This window comes from Microtus oregoni, unplaced genomic scaffold (genome assembly GCF_018167655.1).
Source record: "Microtus oregoni isolate MIOR12 unplaced genomic scaffold, Mior012 000002F_ref0000024, whole genome shotgun sequence".
Lineage (NCBI taxonomy): Eukaryota > Metazoa > Chordata > Mammalia > Rodentia > Cricetidae > Microtus > Microtus oregoni.
The window spans coordinates 77,039,974-77,053,118 of NW_024543061.1; the positions used below are offsets into that span (position 1 = coordinate 77,039,974).

A 13,145-nucleotide genomic window follows, 5' to 3' on the forward strand; every position below is an offset into this window, starting at 1 on the left:
CTGGTAGATAATTTCTTGGTAGCATGCCTCTTGTATTGAAGTGAGGCTAAAGAAGTGGGGGCCTACTAGAGAGTTGGTTTAGTCAGTATAGAATGCTTTGCAAGTATGAGAACCTTAGTTTGGTTCCCTCAGTACCCACAGCGTCAGGCATGGTGGTGCGTATTTGTGAACATGCCTACATCCATATGTGATAGTTACATATTAGGATACAGGATTGCTTGATCATGGCTGCCAAGGTAATGTATGGGTTCTTGTGTTGGGACATGAATATTTTGTCCTTGGCTGTTGGCACTCTTGGTGTTCTAGTGGGTTCCAGGTTTGTAGTGCCTGCTTCTCTTTTTTGCAAGGTTAAGTAGGCATAATAGTGGTGTTGTGAATATGATCTAGATAAATTCAAATTACTGAGAAGTAGCTGTGTGTGGACTAGACTAGGTAGATGAGCCTCCATGAATGGGAACAAGCCAACTACTATTTAGCTGCGAAATTGTGTGTCTGACACATTGATAGCTTCCATTTATCATTGCCTCAGGCATACACAAACCATACAACTCTGCAAGACAAACTTATTCTGGTCACCCTGTTCTCCAGTAAGTAGATGTAATAATAGTCCTAAAACCTAGTCATTAACTAAAGTTGAAATTTGGATGGGTTTAGCTCATTAGAGCCCCCACTTCCTAATTGCTGCTCAATACTTAATTCTTGCTCTTCTTAGTATACATTTCTGGCAGGATTTTCCAGGGATGAAAATGCTTTTGTATATCTGGAAACACCTAGAACAGTTCATTCATGCTAGACAAACGCATAGCTGAGACGTTTTTAGCCAACAGAGATGAATCCATGTATGAATGCAGATTAGATGGGTAGCAGCCAGACTGGAGAAAAATGTCAGGATCGCAAGATTTCAATTTTAGAGAGCCAAGAAATTGTCAGGTAAGGAAAATGGAAGTTCACAAAGGCCACATGTGTCCTAGGTCACATATTCAATTATCCACAGGACTAAGTTTAAGGAAAAAAAAACCCCTTCAGGGCCGGAGTGATGAGCATTTACAGAGTGCTTGCTCTTTCATAAGAGTAGTTTGGCTCCCAGCTCATGACTGCTTTTAACTCCTGCGCCAGAGAATTCTGCCTTGGCTCTGCAGGTACACATCCGTAGACACACAAAAATGAAGTCGTGCCCCCCCACCTTTTTAGTGAAAGAGACCAAGTCTTTCGTCGAATGTGATAGCATCCCCCTACATTCCCAGCAGTGTGCAGTATGAAAGTTTCTGGCTCGCTGGTTCAACAAAGGCAGCTATGCTTACAGATTCCTGTCTCAGAAACAGAAGAAGAAACCGGACGGCGGTGGTGGTGCATGCCTTTAATCCCAGCACTTGGGAAGCAGAGGCAGGCGGATCTTTGTGAGTTCGAGGCCAGCCTGGTCTACAAGAGCTAGTTCCAGGATAGGCTCCAAAGCTACAGAGAAACCCTGTCTCGAAAAAAAAGAAAAGAAAAGAAAGGAATAGAAGGGGAGACCAGGTCTTCCCAGGCTCATGTTCTAGCTGCTCTTATTGAGTCTAGACTAGAAATAACCATGTGCACTAGGGCCTAGACCGTGCCTTGGTAGCCATCTGAGGGCTACGTTCAGGCCCATCTCGTGTTGCAGAGCTCTGCCCACTCTAGAACTGCCTCTCTCGGATTAGATGCGTAGCAGTGAACGTACCTAGGACTCATTCTGTTTGGCTCAATTGGCAATGTAACCATTTAAAAATGGTCCGAGGAGACTTCCGGGAGCAGAAGCGTGCCTAGGTCACGCGCCTGGTCAGGAGGGCAAGGGCAATGGGTGTGAGGTCCTGGTTGGGCGCCACGCCCTGGAGCTGCCAGGGAAAAAGGTAGTGGCCAGCTGGGGCGGAGGGGCGTGGCTATGGCGGGGCGGGGCTCGGGGCGGGCACTTGGCAGGAAGAAGGTAGGCCGGTGCGGAAGGCGGCCTTAGCCCGAGTTTGGTTGTTGGCGGTTTTCACGATGGCCGTGCACTGTCGGGGCTCAGAACTCGGTAAGGGCCGGTGGGAGGCGCTCCCTGCTTCGCCTGGTCGCGTGCTCGGGGAGGAGCGGGGATGCCTAGGGCGGTCCCTGGCGGGCAGAGACCTGAATCAAGGCAGAGGACGTTCATGCTGTCTGGCACTTTGCAATCTTTAAGCAGAAGCAAGGAAGGTTAGACCTTCCCACTTTCTAGCTGGGTGGTCGCAAAGACAACAAACCACAGAGAAAATCCTGACAGAGTACTGCTGGATCCACGTAGCTATACCCAAAGTTAGCTGCGCTGGTGGGAGAGTTGTCATAACCTGCTTAAAGTGATTTTAGATGGCTTTCAAAATGTCCCTTTTAAAACCGCGTTTCATCTTACTGATAGTAGTTCAGATATTGCTGGGAAAGAAAACTTAAAAATCTGTTATTCAAACGTAGCAAAGAGGTAACCGAGCCAAATGCGAATGATCTAACTTTGTATAACAGTTTTACATCCTGGATCCTCTTAGTCGTGTGGTTTTGGGTAAATTACTCACTTTGTGTTTAAGCATCTTCACTTGTAAAACTAATTAGGAAGCTACTGCTTGTCTGAAGGCAGTTCGGATATTGCCAGGATACCGTAGCCTCTGGTCGATTTCGCTGTACTTAGTGTTGAGTATGTAACAGTATTAAACGAGTCAGGAAGTTCTGCTTGTAGGGGCTGACTTTGAGAAAGTGACTGTCAGTGATACACATGGCTACTTTTTTCTCTTTAAAAGGGCTTTATTTGAACAGTCTAGACTTGAAGCGTTTACAGTTTTTTTCTGAATGGAAAGTGGTAAGCCTGCTTAGCACCTAGTTCCTGTGCCAGGCTTATTTCATTTCAGTCCCTGCCCTCCATCAGATGATGGTTTCGACTTTAGTTCTATCCCTGAAATGTAAACTTTAGCAATGGCTGAACTCAGGCTGAGCATACCCTGAGTTGGAAGATCCTTGAAGATGGGGGTAAGGGGTGCAGGTGGGGTGTGTCCCTTTCTGTGCACGTGTGGAGGGGATAACATAATTTCCCCAAACATTTACTTAAAAGCTTCACATTTTCCTTTCAGGATATGTGGTTAAACCATTTTCACTTCTTTGTTTTTGAGACAGGGTTTCTGTGTGTAGCTTTGACTGTCCTGGGACTGACTCTGGATATCAGGCTGACCTCAAACTCACCAAGATCCTTTTGCCTCTGCCTCCTGAGTGCTGGGGTCAAAGGCATGCGTCACCATGCCCTGCTCATTTTCACTTTCGTAATTCGTAAGTTCAGACTGGGCACCACGACAGATCTTTTCTGTTGTAAAAGGTGAGCGGGCTGCTTTTTGTCCTGCCCAGCTCCCGGCTGCCCAGCTAGCTTTACCCAGAATAATTACATGGAAACTGTATTCATTTAAACACTGCCTGGCCCATTAGTTCTAACCTCCTATTGGCTAACTCTCACATATTAGTTTAACCCATCTCCATTAATGTGTATTGCCACTTGACTGTGGCTTACCAGCATGAGTTTAACCAGCATCCATCTTGGTGAGGAGAGCCTTAGTGGTTGCCAAATTTCCCTTCTTCCCAGCATTCTGTTCTGTCTACTCCGCCCACATAAGGGCTGCCATATCAAAAGGCCAAGGTAGCCTCTTTATTCAACCAATGAAAGCAACACACAAAGAAGGACTTCCTACACCACTTTTCTTAAGAAGCCAATAAAAAGCACCTCTCATCTGTTGAAGAGTAACAGGGTAGACAGAAATTGCTGCCATAGGAAATGTGTTCTTATGCCTCCATGTAAAGGTTATATTTTTCTTACTGTTTTTGTAGGTTAATGCTGTATCTGCAGTGGCATTAACTGTTAGGAATGACAGCTTTAATATAAACTGCTCAAGTAAATCACATGAACAATATATATAGATCCTAGGGAAAAATTGCTCTCTATTAATTTCAACATTGCTTTAATTGATGATTTTTGCTGGTTGAAGGCACTTTAATATTTTTATTGAACACTGTTAATTTTTAAAAGAAATTAACTTCATTTAAACACATTTTCATTACAAAAATTTTAGAAAGTAGTTATCACCAGAAAGATTGTAGACTTCATTAATCAAAGGGTTTTTTCTTTTAATTTTATGTTCTTGTTTTGCCTGTGTACCCTATGCTTGCAATGCCTGTTGAGACCAGAAGAGGGCATCCAATCTCCTGGGATTGATGTTTCAGATAGTCAGGTCCTTTGGAAGAGCAACAAGTGCTCTTAAGATGAGACACCTCTCCAGCCTTTAATCCAGACATTTATTTATCTACTTTGTGTGTGTGTTGGTGCATGCCTATACCACTGATCACCTCTGGCGGTCAAAGTTCAGCCTCCAGAGTTGGCTCTCGTTCCTCCATTTGCCACCTAGGGTTCAAGCTTGGGATGTCGGGGGTGACCCTAAGTGTCTTTACCCACTGAGCCATCTGTATTGAACAACTTGGTTTATATGACGAGAGCTCCTGCAAGGAACGTTGCTTTGCAGCCTAGCATGTGCCCGTGTGAAAGTTCTCCAGTGTGGATGCTGTGATTGTGTTAGAAGATGGAGGGAGGCCCAGCCATCAGAATCTGGTGGTCCTCCATGCCAGCTGCCTCTGCTAATTACTCTGTTAGCATGTTCTAGGCTTTTCTGACTTTGCCTTAAAATATAGGTGTCCATAAACATGGCTTTTCTTTAGCTCCCTGAGTGACCTAGGCAGATGGAGGAACCTCACAATGAGGAATAAACAACTTCCTGTTTGGGGACTTGTCCGTACAGCTGGGTTCTGTGTGTGGACTTGTGCTGTAAGTACCGCGTCTTCCTAGTTTTGGCTGTCATTCAAAGGCAGTTTGACGACTTCTCTATTTACAATATCTCACACTTACAAGGGTGGTGGATAGTGGCTTTGTCTTAGGGTTTCTATTGCTGTGACAGACCGTGACCAAAAACAAGTTGGGGATGACAAAAGGGATATATTTCCCAAGTCAGGACAGGATTAAACCAGCTGGGAACCTGGTGGCAGGAGCTGATGCAGAGGCTGTGGAGGGGCGCTGTTTATTGGCTTGCTCCTCGTGGCTTGCTCAGCATACTTTCTTATAGAACCAAGAACCGCCAGCTCAGGGGTGGCAGCACCTCAGATGACTCTAGCTAATGGCATGTTGACATAAAGCTAGCCTGCATGATCTTCCTTTCAAATTTGGGCATCTTTGGAGGCTTCTGGAAAGTGGGAAACATTTTAGTGACAGCTTGCTGTATGTCTGTCTGTTTCTGTTAAGGGAAAAATTTCAAAACGATCTTGAGAGGAAACGGGGACAGCTTAACAGATACTTATATTACCAAGAGATGAATATATCCACAATTGTGGTTGTTTGATACAGAAAGCAATCTTGGGGGCTGGAGAGATAGCTCAGTGGTTAAGAGCATTGCCTGCTCTTCCAAAAGTCCTGAGTTCAATTCCCAGCAACCACATTGTGGCTCACAACCATCTGAAATGAGATCTGATGCCCTCTTCTGCTGCAGGCAGACACACAGACAGAATATTGTATACATTAAAAAAAAAAAAAAAGCAATCTTGGTATAGCCCATAGGGACACATGACTGAAATCAGCGTAGCTCTGATCAGCCACTCTTTCTCTAGAAGAAGGGAGCTCCGGAACTCCACCCCTGCCAGCAGCACCCTGGCAGGAGGTCCCCTTGCTTTTTATTCCACAAAGGCGGTGATTATATCTTTTCCCCATTTGCTGTGGCCCAACTTCGTAGTCTTCAGATTGGCTTTGTTTTTCAAACTTTCCTTTAGTTTATTGTTTGTGTCTTTCACATCACGCTCTTGCTCCCACCCATCACCTCCCGCCAATAAAAATAAAATAAAATTTAAGAGGAAAAAAAGGCAAAAAAAGGAAGAAAGTGGAAACCTCATCATAGAAGCTGCATTGTAATACATGGAGTCACGTGGTAAACCCCTTTATCCATACATTTTTACATACATGCCTTCATCCCAAATAATCAGTGGTCCGGTTCCAGGCTCTTGGTCTCTGCTGTGCCATTAACACTGGCTGGTTTTTGTTTTTATGTGGATGGATGTTTTGCCTGCACATACATCTATATGTATACCATGTACATTCCTGGTATCCCCTTGGAAGCTGGAACAGGTCATTACCGTCTGTCCCTGGAAGTGGCTGGAGCTTTATTTTTTTTGTAATATTTATTTATGTATATAAGTGATCTATCTATATGTACACCTCCTTTATTCCAGAAAAGGGCATCAGATCCCATTATAGATGGTTGTGAGATACCATATGGTTGCTAGGAATTGAACTCAGGACCTCTGGAAGAATAGCTAGTGCCCTTAACCGCTGAGCCATCTCTCCAGCCTGTGGCTGGAGCTTTAGAAAGTAGTGAGCCACCATGTGGGTGCTGGGCCTAGAACTCGGATCCTCTGTAAGAGAAGCCAGTGTTCTTAAACCCCACCAGTGTAATACAAAATCTGAAACAACAACAAAGACTGTAAATGTGATATCAGCTTATCTTTCATTTATCTTTTTTTGTTTGTGGATTTTTTTGATGATCTGTTGTTGGGAATTTTAGCTACATGTGTGTTTGTGTACCACATGGGTACTTGGATCCCTTAGGACTTGCTTTGCACACAGTTGTGAACTGACACGTGGGTTCTGGGAATTGAGTTCAGGCCCATGCTCTTAACTGCAGAGCCATCCTCCGGTCCGTGAAATGGTCCTGTTTGGCCTAGAATTCTTTGTGGTTGAGTGTGACCTTGAACTCCCAATCCTCCTGCCTCTACCTCCCAAGTGCTAGGGTTATAGCATGCCTGCTGTATAAGGCAATGAAATGAGTCATGGTAACAGAACAGTCTGGTTCCCCTGTATCTGTGTCTTTCCCTTTTGTTTTTATAGGTGCCTGTGTAAGAAGAATTAGGGGCCCAGGGAGCTCATTTCTTCCTTCCTGTGTCTGGACTCAGGTCTGCTGTGTGCATGGTGTTTTCTTTACCTGTGTGGACTCCCATGCCCCACTCTGGACTTGTGCCCTGTCCCAAATGTGGTGGTTCAAATGCCTGTCTTGTGCGCCTCCTTTGTTGTCTGTACCCTGGTGGTTTAGGGCAGTTGTCTAAGGAAAAGCAGAGAAAGAACCCAGGTGCATCTTAAACTCTGTATCCAGATGCTCAGATGTTTGGAGAGTCCTGTGCAGAATGCTGGTGTTCTGTGGCTTCTGAACATCTTACCCCAAGGCATGGATCCCAGGGGCAGCCTGGCCTGCTCTCTGATCTCTCAGAGCAGGTATGTCACTTCGGTGTTTGCCTGGCGTGTCTGAAGCCCTAGGCTTAGTTCCAGCACTGCAACGTGATCCCAGTTCTAGGAGGTGGGGGCTAGAAGGTCAACAATGTAGTGGCCAGCCTGGGATTCATGAGACTGTCTCAAAACTAAACTAAACAAAACCGCCACCGACAAAATTGTATTCAAGGGGGTGCAGTAAAGAAACTGCCAGCATGATCGCTCTCCTATTAGGTGGAAGGTTTTTATTGTGAATAAGAGAACACCCAGAGGCAGCCAGAAGAGTCTAGGCAGAGAGAAGAGAAACCATAGTGGACATGGCCAGGGCTGGGAAGCAGAAGAGAACAGTGGAGATGCTGAGACAGCGAGATAGAGAGCAGAGCCCAGGAGAGAGCAAGGGATGGGAGAACGGAGCAAGAGAGAATAGTGCAGTAGCTGGGTTACAGGAAGGATGAGTAACCCTGGCGAGGGAGGCCAGTGGTAGAGGAGGGGGTGAGAAGGTTAGGGTGCTAGCTTGGACCTTGGAATGTCTAACAAGTTTTTGTGATATTGAGGGAGCCTGGAGGCCAGCAAGGCTTTGGTATTCTGTGAGCTGTATGTCCCTTCTGCCGGAGGTGTGGGAAATGGCTCCTTTTGGAGCCATTTAATAAGTTCCTGAGGATTGCTTTCTTTTATCTAACTGCTGGACATCCTTCTGTAGTCCAGCTTGAGCTCATTTCTGGACATGCCGACTGGCTGAGACCTGCTAAAGAGTCTTCGGAACCTCAGGAGGACAGGAAGGGATGGATTACAGCAGTCTGGGCTTCCTCCATGAGGCTGTTTCTCTGGGGATGATTTGTGCATAGGAATGGAGAGACAGCAGTCTAAGAGTCTTCTTCAAACACAGGAACCCAAATGTTCAGATTTCCTGTGTATCTTATTCTGCTAGAGTGCATATAGCTAATATTTTGAAGAAGACAGAAATGCACTAATTCTGTATATGGGTCACACAGTCAGGATGGTGATTGTCCATTTCTAAATATTTAGTGGGGTGTCCTTTTACGAACACTTTGATTTTGCTTTTGAAATCTGCTCCATTTGTTTGTAAGCGCACACATCAAGACTGTCTTTTATTATTCTGGTACTGTTTTGATAAATAGAAAACTATAAAATAATAATTGGCGTTTGTTGTGTAATTAAATAATTAAAAGACCTCTGTGGGACCTGCTATGCTGAAACACATTTTTTATAAACGTATCTAAGCCCCGTGGATTTTAATTATTAGGAGGAAAGACAAACTTCAAGCCCTCATTGAAAATGGGCTGCCTCTGCCTGGAAAGAAAGACTACTAAATGAGGCAGCAGACGGAGCCCTTGAGGACGCGATTGAAACATGTCACTAGAAATGGTTTAAGTGGAGAGTTCTGGCCCTTTTAAAACACTGACTGTCGCTTGAGGATTGGGTCACCTTGAAATGTGTTCATCTTTGAATTAAAGGCATGAAAAGGCACTTTGAAACATGTCAGGAGACTTTGTTGTGTGCTGTGAGCGTCTGTGGCTGTACCTCTCCTCCGCCCGCCTCGCTGAAACCGTCAGTTCCCTGGAAACCAAAGTGGCCGCCAGAGGAGGATAAATGTTTAATCTCCGCGCTAGCAGCCGTACATAGTTCTTAAAATGCTGAGACTCTCACATCCCAACTCCTTGCTCTTTGTGTCTCTGGCTTAGCTCCACAGAAATGGCAGGCAGAGGAGTAGCTGCTGGTAATTGCTCTCTAAAATGACTCCGCGTGGATGGTGCCGGGGTTGTTTTGGACTCTAGTTAGTGATGCCAAGTCGTGGTCTTTAAAGGAAGGGGAAAATACTGAAATGATCTGATTAGAATCCTGATTCCGATGAGCTTTCCGGTAGAATACCTAAGGGACCTACTTATGTCCTTGCAGTCCAGAGTAGCGGAGTGAGGGCGCGCAGTTCGTTCAGATGTCTAGAGTGGGCCGGGAAGTGGCTCAGCGAAGAAAAGCCGGGACACAAGCCTCAAGGCTTGCATGCCGGCCTGGGAACCTGCCTGAAAACCACGCAGGCTTGTGTCTGTAACCCCAGCGCTCCTACTGTGTCATGGCAGATGGGGACAGGGCACTTGCCCAGAAACCCAAGGGCTGTCCTTAAGAGTTTAGCGTGGCAGAAACAAGCACCTGCTTCAAGGCAGAAGGAGAGAGCCAATTGTTCTCCGACCTCCACACTGAGCCCCTGTACACATGTGTCTACACACACACACACACACACACATACACACACATACACACCCCTCATTGGAAAAGATGAAAATGCCTGCAGTTTAGCAGGGCTTTCTGTATTTTGCTATGAATGTTTGAAATGGTTTGACTAGCCCAGGCTAACCTGGAGTTTACACCCTTCCTGCCTCAGCCTCCTGGCTGCTGAGATTACAGGCCAGAGCCACTACACCGGACACCGGAGACATTTTTAAACAGTAGAAAACCAATTGCTTGAACACAAGCAGTCCCAGGGCTGAAGCAATGATCCGATAACAGAGACAATTCTTTGGCAACTTAAGTGGCAAGTAGTGTGTACGATGCGGTTAATACCAGTCAGAGAATGGCATTGTGTCCCCTGTGTGCCCTGCTGCAAATGGCACTAACTGGAAGACTTCTGGGCTTCTGGCACTTTGGATCAATACTCTGGGCCAAGGATGACATGAAGTATGAAAATTAGTCTTGTCCATAAAAGGGCCTCACATCTTGTGGGAACTCTCTGTGTCTCTCTTGTTTATCTGCTCTTAAAACAACTTTTCATTTGTTGAGTAATTTATTAGTGTAGAAAGGAATGGGTCTTGTGGTGCTATTTGCATATCTGGGTGTCATCGTACCAAGTCACCCTCTCTTATGTCCCTTTGCCCTCATTACTGTTTCCTTTCCACAGCAGGCCAACCTGAAACCAGGCACCCTTTAATGGTCATCAGAGAATCTCTGTTGGCTGCATGTTTCCCTGGATGCACTGAAGTTTCTCTGTGAAGGACAAAGGTGGCCTTAACCTCGAACAGGGACTTCTGTACCTGGTTTGTCCTTTCTTAATTTGTAAGGCCAGGGCACTTGGTTTGAGGTATACTATGGGACAGTGGTCTTGTATCCTGTAAAGATTTGTCACTTGTATTGGTTTAATAAATTTCTGATTGGCCAGTCACCAGACAGGAAATATAGGTAGGTTGAGCAGAGTAGGAGAATTCTGGGAAGAGGAAAGGCTCAATCTGCAGTCATCACCCAGACACAGAGGAAGCAAGATGAGAATGCCTCACTGATAAAAAGGTACCAAGCCATGTGGCTAACACAGATAAGAATTATGGGTTAATTTAAAATGAAAGAGTTACTTAATAAGAAGCCTAAGCTATTGACCAAGCTATGTTGTAATTAATATAGTTTCTGTGTGATTATTTTGGGTCTGAGCAGTCTCAGCGTACAGACATATGCTACTGTGGTGGCGGATGTTGATAATGGAGGAAGTTATGCTTGTGTGGACATGGGCATCTTTGTGACCTCTGCTCTGTTTTTGAAAACCTAAAGCTGCTCTAAAAATCCTCTTCGAAACAAGACAAAAGCCAACATATAATCTCTGAGACTTCGAGAATCTGTCAGGAGCCATGTGTTCTCTTCAGTGGCTGTTCACACAGCCGTGGTTGTGCTTAAGTCTCCCTATAGACTTCCCCTTCCTTGTCTGGCTGGCTCAAGTCTCTTGGCTTTCAAGCCTAAGTTTCAGTGACGTAGAACTGCATCGCCCTTCTCTCTGGGCATCTCATAAATGTCAGTGTTCGTTGCTTTCCTTAGCTGCTCTCTACCTTATTTTTTGAGACAGGGTCTCTCACTGGACCTGGGTTTCACCATTTTGCCTAGACTAGCGGGACAGTGAGATCCAGGAAGTCTCGCACCTTCGCCTTGAGTAGGATTCCTCAGCGCATGTGATTGCAGGTGCATGACAGCACTGTTGTCTTTTATGTGGATGCTGAGAGTCTGGACCCGGGTCCTCACGCTTGCAAAGCTAGTGCTTTGCTGACTGACCGAGCCGTCTGAGCACAGAACCTTTATTTTGTGTTTACCGCTCTGCCTGACAGAGCATTGGTTATAGTTGTAACATCTGCTTCCACTTAGTCCTCCCCTCTCTGTCACACTCATTCTGTGACAACTACAGCACATGGTGGTAAAACTGCGGTGGGTCCAGGACTTTTGGTTCCCTACAGGAAAAGCTCCATCGCATTGAACTCCTTGTTTTTTGTTCTTTTTTGTTTCCTGTGTTTTTGAGACAGGGTTTCTCTGGATAGCCTTGACTTTCCTGGAACTCACTCTCTAGACCATGATGGCCTCAGACTCAAAGATCTGCATCCCAAGTACTGGGATTAGAGACATGTACCACTATGCTCTGTTTGTTTTTATTCAAGTAGAACAATTACATTTACTTTTCAGGTTTTTTTTTTAAATTTTTTTTTTAAATATACTTCCATTTCATATTAGGACATACTCTGTTGATGATAAGTAACCAGACCAGCTCAAGAACAACAGATATAATTTAATAATTGAAAAAGGGGGGAACTCATGCTGCAAGAGTGGAAGGTCCGAAATCCAAAATGGTCTGGCAAGCATCACATAGAGAGAGCGCACACCTATCTACCCCTGTTTTTCTACCGGGCTTCAGGCGGCCACACCCTAGCCAGATGTGATTGGCTGAGCTTCCCCATCAATACTCAACTGCAGAGCCATCTCTCCAGCCCCACTGCAGGGATTATTTCTATGACTCCTTAGAAATAACTTCAGCTTGGGAATCCAGTGGCCAGAGTTTCCCTTGTAACGCTGGCAGACACTGTGTGACCTTGAACTAATAATTGAGTCTCTGGTTTTCAGTGCCCTCAATCTGTATTTCTACCCTAGAAGATTAACTTAGGTCACCCCCAACTTGATGAGTGATGCCCGCTTCTTTATTTTCCTCTGAAATATCAGACCTTACGATCCCCAGTCACCATCTCCAGTCGGTACTCTTGGTCTCCGCTGGTCTCCTGGACTCTCCGTGGTCCCCTGTGTGTGTATGTGGTAGCGATGTTTACCTTCCTGAGGGTAGACTCTGGATTTGCTTGGCCTCTCTATCTCTCCCATCACATAGAACACTGCCTTCCATGACACAACTTTGTGTGTGTGCGCAGAGTCCCATGTATCCCAGATGGACTCAAGCTCTGTGTGTAGCTGAGAAAGACCTCCAAGTTCAGATCCCCTCTTTGCCTCCCGAGTGCTGGGATTCCTATGTGCAGTGCATGCTAACGTCAGACCTAGGCTTCCTGCACGCTAGGCAAGCATCCTACCAGCTGAGCTACAACCCCATCGTCCACCGCAGCCTCCTGGCTGGTAATGTATCCAGCTCAGCCATCGTCCTCCCATTCCTGCTCCCCCGCTTGCACACCACCGTCACATGAGCTTTGTACTCTTCAGGACATCATGGCCTTTGCTTTGACTTTGGGACATGCTGTCACTGTTGGAAACATCTAGGGACCTCGTCAGCTCTGCTAGTGGAGCTGGCACTGTCCTTGGAAGCTAAACTTAAACCCCCCACTTTTATGAACTTTCCTTCTGTCTTTTTCTTATTCTAGGGCTGGAACCCAGGGCTTCCTGTATGTGAGGCAGGCATTCTACCTACTGAGCTTCATCCTTGGCCCTTATAAAGAGTCTCAAAGCTAAGAAAGAGAAAATTACTTTAAAATTTAACTATTTTTGTATTTAGCTCTTGGGTAAAGTGGGGAACATTCTGTGGGTACACAAATGAAGACATGTGGGCCGCCCCGTTTGAATTGTTAGCTGAACTTCAGGCAGCTGATGTTAAGGATGG

General features: G+C 45.6%; 1 protein-coding gene across 1 annotated transcript in view; it reads left to right on the plus strand.

Annotated features, from left to right (window-relative positions):
* Positions 1 to 1,927: 1,927 nt before the first annotated feature.
* The window catches only part of Dera (deoxyribose-phosphate aldolase), a 95,046-nt gene continuing 83,828 nt past the window's right edge, over positions 1,928 to 13,145 (plus strand). Inside the window, exon 1 of the mRNA XM_041639363.1 lies at positions 1,928 to 2,029. Within this exon, the coding sequence (XP_041495297.1) occupies positions 1,999 to 2,029 (31 nt within the window). The 5' untranslated portion in view covers positions 1,928 to 1,998. The remainder of the gene's footprint in view (positions 2,030 to 13,145) is intronic.